The 19102-nt window shown below is 48.6% G+C and overlaps 4 protein-coding genes across 11 annotated transcripts; 3 read left to right on the top strand and 1 right to left on the bottom strand.

Annotated features, from left to right (window-relative positions):
- Positions 1–2898: 2898 nt before the first annotated feature.
- Positions 2899–5395, top strand: LOC123139300 (uncharacterized). Its single transcript, XM_044559105.1, has 2 exons — positions 2899–2989; positions 3078–5395. Exon 2 carries the CDS (start codon positions 4226–4228, stop codon positions 5324–5326), a length of 1101 nt encoding a protein of 366 aa, XP_044415040.1. The 5' UTR covers positions 2899–2989; positions 3078–4225; the 3' UTR covers positions 5327–5395.
- Positions 5396–5439: 44 nt separating this feature from the next.
- On the top strand, positions 5440–9420 carry LOC123139639 (uncharacterized). Its single transcript, XM_044559383.1, has 4 exons — positions 5440–6066; positions 7815–8703; positions 8801–9033; positions 9280–9420. The coding sequence occupies exons 1-4, from the start codon at positions 5440–5442 to the stop codon at positions 9301–9303; spliced, it is 1773 nt and encodes a 590-aa protein (XP_044415318.1). The 3' UTR covers positions 9304–9420.
- A 30-nt stretch (positions 9421–9450) lies between these two features.
- LOC123139301 (wall-associated receptor kinase 3) lies at positions 9451–11239 on the top strand. Its single transcript, XM_044559106.1, has one exon. The coding sequence runs from the start codon at positions 9451–9453 to the stop codon at positions 10471–10473; it is 1023 nt and encodes a 340-aa protein (XP_044415041.1). The 3' UTR covers positions 10474–11239.
- LOC123139298 (putative FBD-associated F-box protein At5g38570) lies at positions 10943–16783 on the bottom strand. Of its 8 annotated transcripts, none has more exons than XR_006469519.1 (6): positions 16368–16776; positions 15370–16258; positions 14945–15097; positions 14666–14855; positions 11615–11731; positions 11121–11480 (listed from the first exon to the last, which is right to left on the bottom strand). XR_006469519.1 is itself a non-coding variant. In XM_044559104.1 (5 exons), coding segments are annotated over exons 2-5 (1212 nt in total). In that variant the 5' UTR covers positions 16237–16258; positions 16368–16781; the 3' UTR covers positions 10943–11717. The 8 variants fall into 8 exon arrangements, 4 of the variants coding, with proteins under 4 accessions (XP_044415039.1, XP_044415037.1, XP_044415038.1 ...); XR_006469520.1 differs by having other exon boundaries at positions 11615–11719; positions 16368–16775; XM_044559104.1 differs by having other exon boundaries at positions 10943–11719; positions 16368–16781.
- Positions 16784–19102: the final 2319 nt, after the last annotated feature.

Raw genomic sequence — 19102 nt, forward strand, 5'->3', positions numbered from 1 at the left:
CGCGTCGTTGTAGATGATTGAAGGAGCCATCAAGCCTTATGGTGACGACATAGTGAAACTCTCAATGAAAGCGCCAATGTCGGTGTTAAAACCGGCGGATCTCGGGTAGGGGGTCCTGAACTGTGCGTCTAAGGCTAATGGTAACAGGAGGCGGGGGACACGGTGTTTACCCAGGTTCGAGCCCTCTCTATGGAGGTAATACCCTACTTCCTGCTTGATTGATCTTGATGATATGAGTATTACAAGAGTTGATCTACCACGAGATCGTAAAGGCTAAACCCTATAAGCTAGCCTATGATTATTATTATTCTTGTCCTACGGACTAAACCCTTCGGTTTATATAGACATCGGAGAGGGCTAGGGTTACACAGAGTCGGTTACAGAGAAGGGAATCTACATATCCGAATTGCCAAGCTTGCCTTCCACGCAAAGGAGAGTCCCATCCGGACACGGGACAAAGTCTTCTATCTTGTATCTTCATAGTCCAACAGTCCGGCATAAGCATATAGTCCGGCTGTCCGAGGACCCCTTAATCCAGAACTCCCTCACCCGATATCCCAGATCTAGGGTACGACTTTGTGCGGGTGCAAGGTGCAAGCTTTGGGGTGCAGTGAGTGGTGGTTTTGCGTCAGTGCGGCAGCCGGGGCGGCCAGATGTGTGCTGGCAGCCCATTGCCATGTGTGGTGGGTGAAGGTGGATCCCCTTGGTCACCGGAGCGGCGGCTCTGGACGGTGGGCACAGTGACACCATTTCGGCGGGTATTGCTGTGCGGGTGCTCGTGTGTCGCCTCGGCCGCTTGGGTGGCGAGGCGGATTACTCGGGGGCGTCCGGCTTGCGGGTGTGTTCTTCGCGGCCTCCCGCCTGGTCGGTGCGTTGTCTGCATCTTGCCTCGGTTGTCCATGGCTGATGGACCTGGGTGATTGGCGTCGTGTCCCGAGCGAAAGCTCTACCCGACGGTGTCGGTGCCGGTGATAGCGACACTCTGGTTGTGCCGATTTCCTCCTTGGAGGTGTCAGCGTGGGTGACCTGTGTCCACCATGCGCTCTGGGTGAAAACCCTGTATCTGGCATGTCCAGACCAGGTGGTGGGGGCGTTGTGGCCGTTTCCTCCTTGGAGGCTCCGTCTCATGAGCAAGGTCCCATCTTGCCAATCGCTGAGGTGAGTTCTATATATGGCAGCTTCTTCTCGTCGTGTGTTGGTCCAAGCTTCTACGATGGTGCACTCCCGAGGAGCTAGGTTCCGTGAGGTGGTTGTGCTTGAAAGCCTCCCTCTGTTGTCTTGGCACCGGCTTCCATATGTGCTCTAGGGTGGTGAGCACTCCATCATTCGAACGGTGGGGCGCCCTTCGAGTAAAGGGCGAGGAGGTGGGGGCTCCTATTGGCGATGGAGCAGGATGATGCTATTTTGTCGGACGCACAGGCGATGGCAATGGCATAGCCTCTTTTGCTGGCTGGTCTCCTTCTGGAGTTGGCCTTCTTTGCAGCGTCGGTCTCCCAATCATGTTTGAGGGCTCCTATGCCTTGTTGTATTATTTTGAGCTTTGTCGCTGCTTCTGGGCACCCATATATCTTACTAGAGTTTTTCCTCTTTTTTTCCTTTCGTTCTGCAGTGTTATGTTGTTGGGATGTTGGTTGTAAGGGCTTCATTAATTTAAAACCGGGCGCCAGCCTCTTCTATATTAAAAAAATTAGTTGTTTTTTTAGTTCTTATCAAAATTTAGTTGGTCATAGATTTTTCCTTCAAAGACCGAGTAGAAGATGCACTTGGCCCAGCACATCGCAAGAAGTAACCTTGGCCACATTTTGCTCTGGGAAGACGACCTTCTTCCACCACCATGCCCATTACCGTGCGGAGGCGAAGGCGTACCTCAGCAGAGGTGTCCCGATGGCGCCCGGGGGTCCACAACGATGGCGGCGGCGCCTCCTTTAGGACCTCGACGAGGGCACCTCCTTTAGGACCTCGGCGGCGGCACCTCCATGACCCCTCGGTGCCGGCAAAGGGATCCGCGGCTAGCGCCTGGGATCCGCGATGGCGGCGGCGGCGCCTTCGCGTCGCGAATAGATCGAGGGGTCGTCACCCCTTCACTTCGTCCGTTTTTTTTTGGTGCAAGGGGCCTTTGCCGTCGTCCGTTTTCTTCGTGCGAGGGTTATTACGGGAGGTGGGATGAAAATAAACCAGACAAAGACAAAGGTGAGACGAAAATAAACCGTACCAGGCTACTAACTGCTCCATTAGGAGTAAAGATATGTATATGCATGTCTGTACGAGAAATTCTATGATATATGATTGGTTGTACGAGAAATTCTATTATATATAATTGGTTCCACGAGAAATTGTATTATATATGCATAATGTGTATAATATGTAGTAGCGTAAAATATGTTTGAAATGAAAAAGAATTAAATAAAAAACACAAAATGAAAAGAAAAAATAAACAATAAACGCTAAACCCTTAAACCCCTAAACCTTTAGTCCCGGTTGGTGTCACCAACCGAGACTAAAGGTCCCCAGCCCCCACGCCCACGTGGCAGGGATTTAGTCCCGGGTCCAACCGGAATTAAAGGGTGGGGACCTTTAATCCTGATTTATTAGTCACGGTTAGTGAACCGGGACTAAAGGCCGTTTCTCCACTGATGTAACTTGTAAAGCAGGTCGAATGCCATTGTGGTTTCACTGCATGCTCAGTCAGTCACGTTTGGAGAGTATCAGAGTACGTCAAAGCAAAACATTGAAAATCTAGACGGCTCTTCTCCATCTCGTATCGGTCGACGGTCTTCTGCCACCGAATTTTCTTCTGCCAAATGTGTGGTGTTCGTTTTACCCGCGACGCGCCAACGGGAGCCGCAAAAATCCCGGCGAACGTTCATCCTTATCACAAGACTCTCCCCAGCCTCCTCACGATCTCCCGTCCCCCATGCCTGAGAGCTCTTCTCTCTTCCAGGTGAGGACATAGACGAGCTCGCCGCTGCGGTCGATCTTCTCCTCCCTGGTAAAAAATCATCTCCACCGCAACAACCATCTCTTCTATCTCATCACCTCATATTCATCTCATGCATGCGTCCTTGCTTTTCTTATAGGAGAAAAAATAGCAGTCATCTTCCGTGTTCTCCCGGATTTCCCAGTATACCTGCTGCTTGTTCCTGTTGTTGCATCCATACTAAGATCTTCCTTCACTCTTTTTTTTTTGCGAGTGAAGATCTTCCTTCTCATAGTCAAAGGTCAATTATTTCTCATAGCCAAACATATATATGTGGAAGCAATCCAAACGCACACCGCACAAAATTCAAACTCAGAGACAAATGAGTGTGGCAGGTATAGCATTAGCAGCCCTGCTGCAGCTTCTGGCCACCATGTTGGTGCTAGTGTCGGCCGACGTAGCGTTGCCCAACTGCAGCAACAGATGCGGCAACATAGCCGTGCCTTACCCATTCGGCGTCGGTGCCGGGTGCCACCATGAGGGCTTCGAGCTTACCTGCAACGACACGTACCATCCACCAAAGCTCTTCATGAACAGCTCCGGATTCGAAGTGCTTGAAATTTTAAGACATTAAAACTGAGCACTAATCGAGCCCTCTCGGGCCATTACCGTTTCATACCATTGGATGTGTGTTGTGGATGTCCGTGGCCGTTAGATTTCATTCTAATCCTGACCTTTTGCTGAGCTTCGAGCGCTGCATGTTTAGGCCGCTGCTTCCGTAACAAATTCGGTGATCTGATGTAAACTTCAGCCAAATGGGCTTGGGCCAAGCATGTTGTAGCCGCATAGCCACGGCCGCCCCTCCTCCCCCGTTCGCATTCTTCTCGCTTGATTCTCTCTCTCTCGTTTGCCTGCTCCCCTCCCCGACCTCTTGTTGTTTCGAGATGCGCGAAGGAACCAGCGATCCACACATCAGCATTGCGCGCCTAGGGAGTAAGAGCATCTCCGGCCGCGCCCCCAACAGGCCCCCCCCAAGGCGATTTTTTAGCGCTGGTGGCCGAAAATCAGCCCAGTCGCGTCCCCGGGATCTCGTTTAGCGCCGGTTTGGGCGAAATCCAGAGCCGGCGATCCCACCCAGAACCCAAAAGGCCGGGTGTCGCCTGGGCGCGCCGGCACAAGCGAAAAGCGGCATGGGCCCGCTCTGTCGGCGACTGGAAGCCCTTTTCCCGTCATTTCCTCCCGCGCTCACCGCTCTCTTCTCCATTCCTCCCGCCAATCCCCCGCCTCCTCCCTGCCGTTCCGCCAGCCATGCCGCCTAAGAAGTACGTGATGCCACGCGCCGCGATGGATCCCACCGCCGCCGCCGCCCAGCCGAAGCAAAGGAAGCCGAGGGTTCCACTCTCCAAGCCCCCCGGCATGACCAATGCCGAGTGGAAGGCGGATGTGGAGCGCCAGGAGGCCTTCACCGCCGATAGGCGCAACAGGGCCAAGAAGGCGAGGGAAAAAGCGGCGTACGTTGCAGCGGCGGTGGCGGCGGAGCGTGTCGCCGAACAGGCGGAGGTGGCGCGCGCGGCGATGGCAAATCCACCCGATGGGCACCCGTACGTGGCCTGGAGCCAGCAGAGCGTCGACTCTCCGGCCGGGTTCTCGTCGTCGCCGCACCCATGGAGCACGCTGTTGCCAGGCTATGCTGATGGGGATGCTCACGGTGGTTTCAACCCCAACATCACGTTCCCCCACGGGCGTCGTTCCCAGCGCACGCCCTCGCCCGCGTTCGCCGGCCTGCAGTACCCGCCTTACACGTACTCGCCGCCGGACTACGCAGCCTCACCGACGCCCCCTCTTCGCCGCGGCCTGTACTCGCAAGCCTCGTCCATGTCGCATCTCAGCGACGCCGGCACGACGGAGGCCGACATGGACGACATCATCGCAACCGGCTTGGCTGCCGCCGCCGCTTCCCCCGGATTCACTACGCAGGACGGCTCAATTGACCTCGCTGACATGGACGGCGAGGAAGAGCCGGAGGAGGAGGAAGAAGAGGTGGAGGAGCCGGCGCCGACGAAGAAAGGCAAGAAGAAGAAGAAGAAGAAGAAGATGGCGGCCAAGTCCGGCGAGCCGCGCATCAAATGGGCGTCCAAGGAAGAGGAGTGCCTCGCCGAAGCGTGGAAGGTCGTCTACCTCGACCCAGTCACTAGCACGAATCAGAGCATCGAGACGTACTGGGACCGCATCAAGGCCGAGTTTGACGAGCGGAAGCTTGTCGACCCCTACTTCAAAGACATGCTTGATATGAAGCAGGGGTCGAAGGGGATGGCGAACCATTGGTCACTCTTCCAAACGGCGTGCAACAAATGGCATGTGATCGTCGAGGAGGTCGCGGCTCGCCCGAAGAGCGGCACCAGCGTCTAGGATCAGGTATCGCACGCCGTTCTTTCGCTCCGCGAGCGCTCTTTCGCCTTGTACGCGCCTTGGCGCGCGCTCTGGTGCCGACTGATGTCCTTTCTTCGGCGCAGCTGCTACGCATGTTTGGCATGTTCTGCGACGACAACATTGATGCAGACTTCAAGTACCTCCACGTCTTCAAGCGGATCGACAAGTGCGAGAAATGGGCGGCTGTCCGACGCACCCTCGCCAAGGCCAAAGAGACGTACAAACCGGACGCACCGACCGCGGGCGCGGCCGACGGGCGCCCGGAAGGCAACAAAGGTGCCAAGAAGGCGAAATACGCCGAGTCGGCTGCCGCGCGCGTGCAAGAGTCCATCGAACACTGCATCGCCAACGCCAAGACCAGAGCCGCCGAGCGAGAGGAGAAAACTGAGGCAAGGTGGGTTGTTTTGATGACGAACAGCGCCGTCAAACTCGACTTGCTTCGGACCAGCGCCGCCGCGAAGCTCAAAGCTCAAGACGCCAAGAAGAGGAACAACGATCTCGCCTTTTTGATGGGCGGCGCTGACATGCTCCAGAGCGGCGACAAGAAGCTCAAGGCGTGGTTCTTGGCCAATCGCGGCCTCATCCTGGCCCAGATACCGGCGACGCCGACGCCGCCGCCCAGCCCGGCGGCTGATGACGATGCCTCCGCGACGCCCAGCCCCACCGAGGATGATGCCTCCGCCGCGCCGAACAGCCCGGAAGCCGCGCCAAACAGCCTGGTAGCCCCGCCGACTCCTCCCAGCCCGCTATGCCGACGACAACGCCGCCGGAGGTTGAGCTCGAAGTCTGATGCCTTCCGCGTCCTTTCTTTTTTGTACGCTGAACTACATTTGATCGCTGATCTGTGGCACTTTGAATCGTCGAACTATTCCGATGATCGCCGGTTTATTGTTTCTTTGAGCGGGAATGATGGATTTCGAATATGGAGCGTCTTCGGAGGCGGTACCTGGGCGCGTGGCTGGGGAGAAATGAACCCCAGGGGCCGAAATAGCGCCGGCTCGCCCCTAGACCGCTCTTTTTCGGTGCCCTGGGGGGGCGAACGGCTGGAGATGCTCTAAGGGAGATGCAAGGGATAGGATCATAGCGAAAGATGATTCTCGTGACGTGTAGGCAATGCCTTATCTTCCTTTGCACCACTGGACCAGCAGATCCATCTTCCACAGCGACGGTGGCAGGGCGGTGCTGGTTCTTTTCTATGCGCTATAGTGATGTCTTCCCCTCCCGCTCCCTTTCTCTCTTCTCCTCAGACATCGCTCTCCACCTGCCTGCCAATACCACTTCAGTCACCCCCTCCGCGTGTGCGCTGCTCTGTTTATCCGCTGATTTCGTTCATCCAGATGTTCTTGGATCCACCAATCTCTTACCGGGGGAAAAAGTGAAGAAAGTCACTATTGATTCCCTTATATGTTTTTAGGACCCTTTATTTAGGATTTTCTCAATCTATGGATTTTATGGTCTGCTATGTTGACCTTTTTCACCTGGTATTTGTCTCCCATGGTACCTCAACATCTGAACCCGTCAGTACAATTAGCTTGGCTATTTATATTATTTGGAGATGAATCCAAAATTCGCCCCATGTGTACACTTAGCAATTGGTTATACGAACTGTGTATCGTTCTACAATGACAATTTTTCTAAGATAAAGTTTCGAACATCACGATCAGATACTGGGACTGTTTATATCGTCTTGGTCGCCATTTTCTGTGTGTGTGCGCGCGCGCGTGCACGCGTGTATATAATTTGAGATGCATTGCAAACTGACCTTAATATTTTGTCATACAATTTTGCACTCCTCCAGCTCCACATTTCTTATAATCATTTTTCAGATTCTTGCAGTCCATTTACTTCTAAACAGGGGAAGTCCTCATAATGCATGTCTTTGATCCAGACCGTAATATAGACAACTGCCTACCAGACCAGGCATGTTTTTTGAGGCTATACTTTTTGGCTACAAATTTGCTTCCATGATTGACAACTATGCCAATGTCAAGGTTTGCCACTCAGCTCGCTGTGGAAACATAAATTGCCATTGCAGAATTTAAATATTTTGGATTTTTGATACAAATATAATTAAACACAGTGTTTGTTCATTCATTTTTCTGATGTCGAGATCTGCTCTAAATGGCATAGGATTCTGATTGTTTTTATCATGAATTCAATACTGAAGATAATAATGGTATTTTCAACCTTGGTCAGCAGCATGTCACCAGTAGCACTTAGGCTTATTATTCGGGGATTGCAGAACTAGAAATGTTACTATTTTGCTACCATCAATATCCATGTAACTAAGTTACCCCTCCATTGGTGCTTTTACTGAAACAATATTTTAGTCGGTGTTACTAATGTGTTGTTGAGTAACATCCAAGTGCGTGCTAGCACTGTTGCTTTGATAGCATTATCAATTTTCAATCTTATCCACTTCCATTTCTTTGTACTCCTATGAAATTGAAATTATTCTAACTTATAGAAAGCTCTACCCGTCTTTTCTAAATTTAGTAGTTTTAGTTGCAACAACAATTACATATGTTCGTCTCTAACCTGTCACGGCGCCCTCTTGAACGATGCTATAAATTACTATCTTACTGAAAAAATAGACGGGTGCGGCAACGCGCGCCGCCATGATCTAGTATCATTGCAAGACAGCACACTCTACATTGACAGTGGGATCCTCACCTTGGCGGGGGATGAGTGGCCCCAGTCCGACCGTACCATCTACATGAATTTGTCACTCCCCCTCAACGACACCATATATAGGGTAGCAGACGGGAATGAGATCATAGTTATGGGGTGCGGAATCTATTTCCTTGTTCAATGGCCTTCTCCTGGCAGTTGGCCTTCTCCCCATGATGAATCCGCCAGCAGCTCCTGTTCTTCGAAATGCATGCCGGGTCATCCCGTGATAGCAACTGATGGCACATGTTCTGACTTGCCATCGATAGCAAATGGTTGTTGCACTACAGGTACCATCTTTTCTAACTCAAATAAGTTTCCCTTCGAGTACACCGTGGATAAAGAGAAGTTGCCGGTCAACTCAAGCCTTGCATTGGTGGAGAGAAAATGGTGGAGCGAGAAGAAGAATGCCATGATGCTGCAGAAGGCGGCATCATCTGACACCACCCTTGGTGCCTCCAAAGGCGTACTACACCCCATACCAGGGGTACCAATTAGAACGGCTATCAGTTGGCTGTTCGGTAACTTGTCGTGTGCTGAGGCTAGCAATTCAAGTGAATTTGGGTGCCTCAGCGACAACAGTAAGTGCCTCGAGTACCCTAAATCAGATGATTCAACAGGAGGCCACACATGCCAGTGTTGGCATGGCTACCAAGGCAACCCTTATGTGCAACATGGATGCCAAGGTGTGTGCAACATGGACTCTCTGTATAATAATCAGTACCGTTACTTCAGTAGTGCGCAAAGCCACAAACTACTTACTTTGCTTGTCTACTACTGCAGATATTGACGAGTGTACAAGTCAAGGCGAGTACTCCTGCTTTGGCCAGTGCATCAATCTGATAGGGTCATATACATGTACCTGTCCGGATGGCACCACTGGTAACCCCCGAAAACAAAATGGATGGTCTTCAACCAAATCAAAAAATCAGGTACCTGTCCGGATGGCACCACTGGTAACCCCCCAAAACAAAATGGATGTTCTTCAACCGAATCAGACAAATCAAAAAATTCAGGTAATGAGCAAGATTGGAAAAGACTTCGTTGATAACATAGTAAGATAAATGAATATTATTGTAGTATTATTAATATTCATGATGGTTTATACATTTATTTAGTTTTTTTATAATGGCGCTTTATTACTTAAAAGGTTTAAGCATTACACCCGGCTTGTGCATAACTAAGATATACGCAGCCCAAATACATTTATTTACTTACTCAAATCTAGCTAGACCCAAGCCGATTGATTATGCATTCTCCAGGATTTTCCGTTGCGGTTGGAATAGGCAGTGGTGTAGGCATTCTTCTAATTATTCTCAGTGTTAAGACGAAAGCTCATAGTTGCGAAAGCAAGGAAGTCAAGAGATTTTTTCTTCAGAAAGAACAGAGGATTGTTGTTACAGCGGCTTGTAGACAAGGATATCGCCGAAAGGATGATTTTCAGCTTAGAAGAGCTTGAGAAGGCAACAGATAAGTTTGCCGAGGCTCGAAAACTTGGAGGTGGAGGCCACGGCACTGTCTACAAGGGGATTTTATCTGACAAACATGTTGTTGCCATCAAAAAGTCAAAAGTTATAATTCAGAGAGAGATAGATGATTTCATCAATGAGGTTGCCATCCTTTCTCAAGTCAACCACAGGAATGTAGTGAAGCTTTTGGGATGTTGTCTCGAGACAGAAGTTCCATTGCTGGTCTACGAGTTCATTTCAAATGGAACTCTTTCTGATCATCTTCATGTCAGCACTCCACTATCAGTGCCATGGAAAGATCGGCTAAGAATAGCACTTGAAACCTCGAGATGCCTTGCTTATCTGCACTCGGCTGCTTCAGTATCAATAGTACATAGAGATATCAAGTCTGCCAATGTACTACTTGACGACCACCTCACAGCAAAAGTATCAGATTTTGGAGCTTCGCGAGGCATCCCCATTGATCAAACTGGAGTTACAACTGCAGTGCAAGGAACTTTTGGATATTTGGATCCAGAGTACTACCACACACGGCGCCTCACCGAGAAAAGTGATGTGTATAGCTTTGGGGTCATGCTTGTGGAGCTATTAACAAGGAAGAAACCATGTGTCCACCTGTCAACACCAGGAGGCAGTCTAATTGCTGAATTCATCTTGCAAGTGAACCAAGACAAACTCTTCGAGATGCTAGACCAGCAAGTCAACGAGGAAGGGGCTGAAGAAGCCGACGGAGTTGCAGCAGTAGCAGTGAGGTGCTTAAGCTTAAAGGGTGAAGATAGGCCAACAATGAGGCAAGTTGAGACAAAACTTGAAGTGATGCAAAGCGTGGAAAACAATACAGCAATGGAACAGAACAATGCCAATGCTGATGATGACAACTTCAGTAGGCAATACAGTATGGAGGAAGAAGGCATGTCATCTATGGTGCAGCCAAGGGAGAATGAGCAAATGCGCGTCATTTTCCAGGACACTACCGTAATATATTGATCATCAAAAAAATATGTACCGCTAAGGCGCTAACACAAACATATCACTGCGCTTCCCAGCTGCCATTAAAAAACATAGCAATGTTCTGACAGGCATCATTTTGCTAAGTTGCATCAAACGCAGATTTCCAGCAGAGTCACATGGCCAGCGATACAAGATTCTTTAGAGGAACAGAAGAAGCCTTTAGACAAACATCAAGACCAAGCGCATATCTTGTCAAACATCAGCAGCCAGGATCATAACAATCCTGGCCCTTATATATCTCTGGATATCAAATCTGAAAGCTGTATATGCAGAGACTTGCAAACCATCATACTCAGCACACGATGACAAGACTCAGAACAAAATACGGCAAGTTTCAGATTAGACAGAAGAAGCAAGAGGCACAGAGCCACAAACCTGGCTTCAAGACCAAGATGAAACATTGAAACGGAATGAACATGTAATTTAAATTCGACTCTTTCTGAGGTGACACTCAAGCAGCAAAACGACTATTTCTTCAGGTCGAAATGACACTGCTGTTCCCACAATCTTCAACATATCAAGAGGAAACTTAGGTCGCTACCTCACCCAGGATTATTAGCGCACTTGGACACCCAGGATTTCTGATGCATGTACAATTCCGATGTATATATATGACGCACAGGGACAGAAGAGATGCATGTACTGTTCCCGTATATATTGATGATTTACAAAATATGTATGTAACCATCATACAGATTCCCGGCGGATTATAGAAACATAGCAAAGTTGTAACCATCATTTAGATTCCTGGCAGATTCCTGACAAAGTGGAACGTCTTGCAGTTGCACCAAACAAACCATTAAGACAGAATTCCGGCAGAGACCAAAGATGGGAAGCAGAAACAGAACTTCACGGTTACAGGCTAACAGCCAAAACATGGCCACCATTGCAGATTCTTTAGAGAAACAAAAGTCTTCAGATGAACATCATGACCGACCACACATCTTAGTCGCTATCAGTGGAGTCGCTATCAGCAGATGAATCTGCACAAGCAAGACAAGTCAGAAACATAGAAGGGAACTTCAAATATCCTGGGTACCAGTTTGATATAGAGGAACCAACTATACTGCAGCCTGACAAAATTTCTGTAGTTGTTAACAGAAGAGTTTAGCCTTACCAGAGCAAAACACCAACACAAATATGACCTTTCAGAGAGGGCTGAGAGTCAGGACTGCTTGAGGCTTAAACAAGTGTGGAACACATGCAACTTGACTTTCAGTCTCTGTCAATCAAACTAATCAAACTGACAACATGCTTGAGCAACAGTAAATACAGTGAGGCAAAGGCCTAAACTGAATTCTTAGTGATATGTATTCTACCAATGGAATACGAGAGAAGACCTAAACTGAATTTCAAGATGAGAACAACTACTATTTTCATCACACTACAGTAAAAGGATTAAATAATTTTTTGAACTGAAAAAAACAGAAGAGAATAAAAAATGATTTTGCATGGATGGTACAGATCTATAAGTACATCAGAAATGTGTGCCTACTATTTTAGTGTCACCAACAATTACAAAATAATAAACAACCTTAAAATATAACAGCCACTCTAAACTCCATCAGCATGCAGATACAATTTATACTGAAGGATAATGAATACAAAATATGAATGGATTTGGAGGGTGTGCCATACATTCTAAAAACATCCCCAATAGCAGACCAAAAAATGTAGCTGAAACAAAAAAAACCAGAATTTTATGGTCTTTGAGGCCAAAAAAAGGCTCCAACAGCAGACCAAAACCTGCACGGCGACCAAAAAAAAATTTTAGGCTATAGCCTAAAAATTGCTATCGAATTGGTAAATATACCAATCCACTAGCGACAGACCAAAAAAACGCAAAACACTCTGACGAGAACCCCAACCTGAAATTTCATCACCGCTGCCCCTCCCCATCTCGCTGCCGCCGATTCTCGCCGCCGCCGCCACTCTATCGGCCACGCCGAGCCCTGACACCAACCGCCATGACCCCCTCGGCCGCCGCAGAAGCTCGACACACCGCCGCCCGAAGTTGTCGATTTCGACCATTTTCCTGCCCCGCCGATGGATGATATGCTCACCGTCGCCTGCGAGGTCGATTATCGGCCGGGTGACCAGCGCCGAGCCACCACTCCATATCGAGCTCTCGATACAAGGCGGCATGCCGCCGCCGAAGTTGGCTGCATCCCCGGCTCCCCTACGACCCCTGGGTCCATCCTGACGCCTTTACTAGGCTGCCAACGAGCTACATCGGCCGAACTTGAGCTCTGTGCCCACAAAGTGTTCGATGGAAGTTCTTAGCCGAACTTGAGCTCGGTGCCCACAAAGTGTTCGATGGAAGTTCTCTAAGTTAATTTTTGTTGCCTTTTCTTGTCATACGTTGTGAGCGTGAATCCTCCCCGTATGATGATTCCTGCTTCAAAGAGGAATGAGTGGGATGAAGATGATGACATTGCCATGACCACGTTGATCGGCATGGAGAAGAACAAGAGGCCAAAGCATGGAGGTTCCATTGTCAAGAGTGCAAATCCGGTGCATCCAAAGCGATACTTTCGACACCGATCCAAAATGGCTCCTAACTTGTTCCTCCACATTGCCAACTCTGTCAAAGAGCATGACCAATTCTTCGTGCAGAGGGGGAATTGTGCCAGAGATCTTGGACACAACACTTTTGACGCCGATTAAGAATGGCTCCGAACTTGTTCCTCCATGTTGCCGACTCCGTCAAAGGGCATGATCGATTCTTCATGCAGAGGAGGAATTGTGCCTGAGATCTTAGACACAATACTATCCAGAAGATTACTTCGGCATTGCGCATGATGGCATATGGCATTCCTGCATATTAGATTGATGATCACTTGGCAATGGGAGAGAGCACTTCCATCAAGTGTGTGAAGCGATTTGCTAAGGCGATGGTTCAAGTGTTTAGGCCACAGTATTTGAGAGCACCCAATGCTCTGGACACTCGGCTTTTGGAGATGAACAAAGCATGGGGGATGGGGAGTTCCAGGTATGCTCAGCTCAGTTGGTTGCACACACTGGAGGTGGAAGAACTGCCCTGCAGCTCAAATGCCATGCGAAGGATACCACCATCATTCTTGAAGCCATTGTAGATCAGGAGACATGGCTTTGGATGCCTAGAGCTTGCAATGACATCAATGTGCTCCACCGATCAACACTATTTGCACGGTTATCCAATGAGGAATCACCACCGGTGGAGTTTCAAGCAAATGGCCACACATACAAGGGGTACTACCTAGCAGGTGGGATATACCTAAAGTGGGCAACCTTTGTGATGCCATTTCCCAGCCCCCAAGGTAAGAAACAACTTGGTTTCCATAGTGCTCAAGCAGATGATAGGAAGGATGTAAAGAGGATATTTGGGATTATGCAAGCCCAGTTTGCTAATTTGCAGGGACCGGCTCGGTTTTTTGAGCAAGAAATCCTTTAGTACATCATGACTGCCGCCATGACCTTGCACGGCATGAGTGTGGCCAAGATTTGGATTACTCCTATGACTTAACGGGAAGGGTAGTGCATCCGTGTAGAAGGGAAAACCGCATCCAACAGTTTCTTCAAGTTCATCAAGAAATTCGAGATGCGGATACCCATCAACGTCTTCAACAAGATCTCATCGAGGAGTGGTGAACATGGAATGGTCAACAAGACCACTAGTTCTACACTTCTACTTCTATGTTTTGTGTTATGTTTGATGCACTTTGTGTTATGTTTGATGAATAAGTGTGTTGAATTTGGGGTTGTGGACTGGTGAACTATGTAATAAAGAAGTACTTCCTCTGTTATAAGATGTTTTGGTAGGCTAAAATAGCCTAACAAAATGTCTTATAATTTGGGACGGACATAGTACTATTTGTGCTTTATTTGTTTCGGATTAATTTGAAACGAGTTTGATATTATTTACAACATTGCATATGCACAAATATGTGTGGCAGAAATAAAGTTGAAATTTTTGGTCTCCAGTTTTTGGTCTACTGCAAAGGCGGAAAATTTTCTGGATACCAAAAACCTTCTCTCTCCACACCTAAGAGGCTAAGACTGTTTTTTGGTCTGCTGTGGAGATACTCTAATTGATATGTAATTATAGCAGACATGTTAGAACAAGTAGGAAGGGTTGTCATACATTCTATTTGGCAATAAATACTAGATATGGACAAAGCTAACTTACAATCTGAGTCTGTACGTGAATCCTCCTTGATGCTAATTTGATCACGAAGTATGCCGCATGTACTTAAGATATTCAAGACTGCAAGAACTCCCTCATCAACCTCTTCACATTCAATATAAACGGACTTAAGGCATGCACAAACAAATGATTGTGTTTTTGTTTCTTGGGCTCCTGTTGCTCCTACAATGTCCTATCAAATAAGAGCACTTAGTAAGAAAAATACAGCATCCACAATAACACCTTAAATAATACAGCAACATCGTTATATACAGCGTATACCTCGGTGTTGCCAAGCTTAAGAGTGAGTGACTCAAGAACTGGAGACTGTCGGAGAATGCAAACTAGGTCAACAGCCGTAAACCACTCATTGAGTAACAGAGTCTTCAATTTGCCAAAGATGGGACACCATTTCAAATCCGATCTGTAGAGAAACTGAACAAGTTGCAAAGAACAAAAAAGAACCTGAGACTCTAGAAAATTAAATAATTTATGCTATAAGAACCTAAAATATCATATTTTATCCAAACGGTGTTATTAGCCATCGATTTGAGATGCATTAGAGGAAGATAAAGTACGAAAATGCGACAATGAAAGTAAACAACTTGCTTATCTGCAGTTCTAACCACTAATGGATAGAAAAACTACAAGAGAAACTTTCAGGTGACAAATAACAAGAATAGAAATGGTAGTAAGTGAAAGCGTACCATTTTAGGTAAAGCTATCAAGTCCAACTTGGCAGCATTGGACAAACCATTGAGAAGCACCCCCTCCTTGACAGGATAAGCATGACAACCACAGACAATATTATCACAAACCCCCTGATTACTGCGACAGTGATCATGGCATCCATCTTCAAGGTTAACATGGGCTGTTTCTAGCAATGGCATGTTTTCAAGGAAAGGTGTCAGGCCTTCAAAATCCTCTAACTGCAGTGAGATAAGACTCGGGGCACAAATCCGAAGGCGCACAATGTCAGGTAGAGAACAGTAGTCGGTGATGCACAGGCGCTTTAGTGACATGGATGATATCTCACATGCACGAATGTTGCAAAGTTGAATCCTTAGATCCTCTAACACCAGGCAGCCTGAGAACTTCAAAGCAGAGTGGTCGAGGTTGACCCCTTCAAGGTGCAGGGTCTTCAAGTGTTGGGAGATGAGACTCAGAGGCACATCGAACACTGGTAGGTCGTACTGTATGTCAGCTGCTCTTACTATGAGTTCCTCAGCTTCGCACGCCAGAGCATAGTCAATCAACAGCCTGGTGTTTGTGAACATGTTCTCCGGCTCATCGTCAGGATAGGCGTCGATCTCACACCTGATGAGAGGCGAGTTCCCGCGGAGACAGATAAGCAGCTTCACCAACCGTTTGAAACGGTTGTATCGCGGAAACGTTGGCCCATCAAAGACGAACCGCAAGCTGGTCAAGCGCCTCCAGAGGTCGCGCCACCGGGTTTCCAGCACGCAGGTCTGTAGGGCATCCTCTGCCGGAAGGAAGGACAGCACGCGCGATAGGAGCTCGTCAGGGAGGTCTCCAAAAGGGTCTCTGTCACTCGCAGCAGCCATCTCGAGCATTCCGTCGAACAGGTGGCGGGCACTGCGTGAGCGGAGAGAAATTAGCAAACCAAGCGCGGTCGAATGTGGCATCACCAAATCAGGGAATCATGTACTAGGTTTCTCTAAGGAGGTAAAGAGACTGGAATCACCTCGATTCGTGACAGTCGGAAGCGCCCGTCGCCGGCAGCCGCGGGGAAGAGGGAGAGCAGGAGGACTCCTCCGTTACTGGGTGCTGGTAGATCCGAAGTCCTCCCACTGCGTGCCCGCCGAGGAAACCCTGGCCAATTCTCTCTCCACGCGCGTTGGATCGGTACAGGCGAGGATCGATCGAGCGAGCGGACGACGACTGTGAACCCTCCCTTCCTTGGCGGCGGGGCAGAGGAAGAAGGGGAGGCGGCTCGGACGCGGTCGACGGCGCGCCTTGTCCCGTCGCCTCCGCGCAGCACAGCGCCGTCGCAGGCTAATCGGCGGGCCGGGCGGCGGCTGCAGGGGGGAGGGGAGAGACGAACAGAGGAACAAGACGAGGCCAGCCCACGTGGCTCTCAACTCGCAACGGGGTCAAGGCGTCCCCCACCTAGCAGCTGACATGGGCGGCCCACGCTGAACCGGCCGGTTTAGATACGAAACGGATACCCGTTATTATTTTTTCAAAACAAAAGGGACGTCTGTTGTTCCGGCAACTGAAAAAAAATTGCAGCGTCAAATGATTTTCGGATGACACCTCTGCCGCTACCCGTGGCCGGCTCCGACGTTGCACCGCGCCCTTGCCCAATATGTCTCCTTCCTCGCACGAAAACACACGGTATGAGAAAACTGCCTACCCCTTTCAAAAAAAAACTGCCTACCGCTTTATTCTCAACCGCCTAGGAGAGGCGATTTGGCAAGCGAAGCCGTTCCTGCTTCCTGTTGCCAACAAGGCTGTCGGCTCCTCTGCCCTCCGCTCGCCGCTCCGGTAACAGCGGGAGGGTGGGGGAGCCCGGGTCCTTCCATATGGTCTGTTCTAGGCTAGGTATGTCAGATGGCGGCTCTCCTTTGGTGTCGACGCCGTCATCGTGAATAAAGTTTTCCGGACCACCGTTCTTCGGCGGTGTCCAGGAGCCACAAATTTGTGTTCGAGCGAGTTCTTCAAGACAGTGGTGGAGCTCTTGCTCTCATTCTTGTTTCTTTGGCTCCGTCCGCGTCACATCGGTTGCGTCTCCATCGTCTCGTAGAGCCGGAAGTATGTGTCTCGGAGTAGGCCAACGCTTCAGCGCCGGTCTTGTCCAAGGGATGGTCCATAGGGAGATTTGGCTTGGAAGATGGTTGCTGGTTCTGAAGTTTTTCGGCGACTCTGCCACTTGAGAACTTCAAGACTGCGATTCAAGATGTGTGGAGTATTACTTCGGCCGACAACCCACATCGACATGTGCGATGTCACTTGTGATGACGCCTGTTCAGAGGCTCATAATGCAGCCAAGTTGCTATCGCACTATCTTGGGTCTTGGCAAGTTGGAGGCATGTGTTTCTTCCCTCCAGCGAACGCTTTGGCAACGACGGTGGCTAGATTTTTTGGCCATGATAATGGTGCATGTAGGAACCCAAAAGATCAGTTTTCAACTTTTTATTTTTATGGGTATTTATGTAGATTTTCTTGTGTGTTGTCTCTTCGGGTTGTTCGAGAGAGAAGCCATGTATGTTGTATATATGTTCCTGCTTTTATGAATGAATACATGGTACTTCTCCTAAAAAACATGTCTCCTTCCCCCACCCTGTCAACCATCCTCTAACCCCTTCCCCACTTCCTTTTTAGATGCGAAGGATCCCTCCCTCCCATCCGGTCAATGCTCGGACTTCTCTTCGTAAGTCATTTTGCAGCCATATCTATCGTCTTTGTCCTCGGCTCATCCTCGATGGCTACATTACGGCTGACCATGTTATCACCGTCTTTGGCTTGGTGCTCCTCAGGGTTGTCTCCAAATTGACTAAAACATCGAAGATTTTTCAAGCAACTCAAGATAAGCAAAACACTAAATTAAAATCCAAGTCTTGACTCGCTTAATATTTACCCTCTACAAATAGCAATTTACAAAAGGTACAAAAGGTTTCAAGCTTTCCAATTCAGTAGCAATCTTTTTATTTGCAACAAGAATTATCGCTTGTCCTTCTTTCATCGAGCGGCATCGAGCTAGAGGGGGAGTCGACGTGGAGGTGACGATATCATTTGCCCTTCTTTCCATATTGGCATGCAAGGCCACATGCCAATAAGAGGTACTATGGCCTACAAAGGCATGTTGAGCTGGAGGCAGTGCCCTTGATGGATGCATGATTGGACTTGAGTGAGAGGCGTCAACAGTGAGTGCTAGATGAGGGTTAAGGGTAGGAATATTTAGATAGATGGCCTTAACTTACGATAGCATCCACTAAAAAGATAGCGATGGACACAAAAAAGAGGCAACTTGTCGTGCAAGGACGTGAGAGGAAGATGGACGGGAGGGGAGGTTTGCTAGAGGGGGCTCATCAGGGCCATATGGGGATGGGTCAAAGGGTGTTCCCAACGAGCATCATGAATATTTATGGGTGGGTGGAAGGTTGTAGAGTAAGTGTCGCACAATCTTGGTCTTTTGCTTTTGATCACATGGCAGAAACAAAATAATGGTCCTTTGATTTTGATCACATGGCAAAAATAAAATAAGTGTTGGAAAAAATTAATTAATCAATTAATACATAAATAATCCCAAGAAAGTACTATACTTTTGTACTTCCATTTGAACCTTGGGCCACAACTAGGGGTGGTGGAGAGGATTTGCACATTCGCTTCTTCGTCAGCAAAGATGGAAATAGCATCATATGCTTATGACTTTGAGGATCAAAAAAATTGCTGCAAGCGATTAATGCTAGTTCAGAT

Source organism: Triticum aestivum, chromosome 6B (genome assembly GCF_018294505.1).
Source record: "Triticum aestivum cultivar Chinese Spring chromosome 6B, IWGSC CS RefSeq v2.1, whole genome shotgun sequence".
In the NCBI taxonomy this organism is placed as follows: domain Eukaryota; kingdom Viridiplantae; phylum Streptophyta; class Magnoliopsida; order Poales; family Poaceae; genus Triticum; species Triticum aestivum.

What these genes read in the sequence shown, in the direction of transcription:
- LOC123139300 (XM_044559105.1), top strand. Translation starts at nt 4,226, where the DNA reads ATGCCGCCTAAGAAGTACGTGATGCCACGCGCCGCGATGGATCCCACC.
- LOC123139639 (XM_044559383.1), top strand. Translation starts at nt 5,440, where the DNA reads ATGTTTGGCATGTTCTGCGACGACAACATTGATGCAGACTTCAAGTAC. An exon ending in TGTGCAACATGGATGCCAAG is followed by an intron (nt 8,704 to 8,800) that starts GTGTGTGCAACA and finishes CTACTACTGCAG; the next exon opens with ATATTGACGAGTGTACAAGT. An exon ending in AGACAAATCAAAAAATTCAG is followed by an intron (nt 9,034 to 9,279) that starts GTAATGAGCAAG and finishes TGCATTCTCCAG; the next exon opens with GATTTTCCGTTGCGGTTGGA.
- LOC123139301 (XM_044559106.1), top strand. Translation starts at nt 9,451, where the DNA reads ATGATTTTCAGCTTAGAAGAGCTTGAGAAGGCAACAGATAAGTTTGCC.
- LOC123139298 (XM_044559101.1), bottom strand. Translation starts at nt 16,236, where the DNA reads ATGCTCGAGATGGCTGCTGCGAGTGACAGAGACCCTTTTGGAGACCTC. An exon ending in TGATAGCTTTACCTAAAATG is followed by an intron (nt 15,098 to 15,369) that starts GTACGCTTTCAC and finishes CAACTTGTTCAG; the next exon opens with TTTCTCTACAGATCGGATTT. An exon ending in TTAAGCTTGGCAACACCGAG is followed by an intron (nt 14,856 to 14,944) that starts GTATACGCTGTA and finishes CTTATTTGATAG; the next exon opens with GACATTGTAGGAGCAACAGG.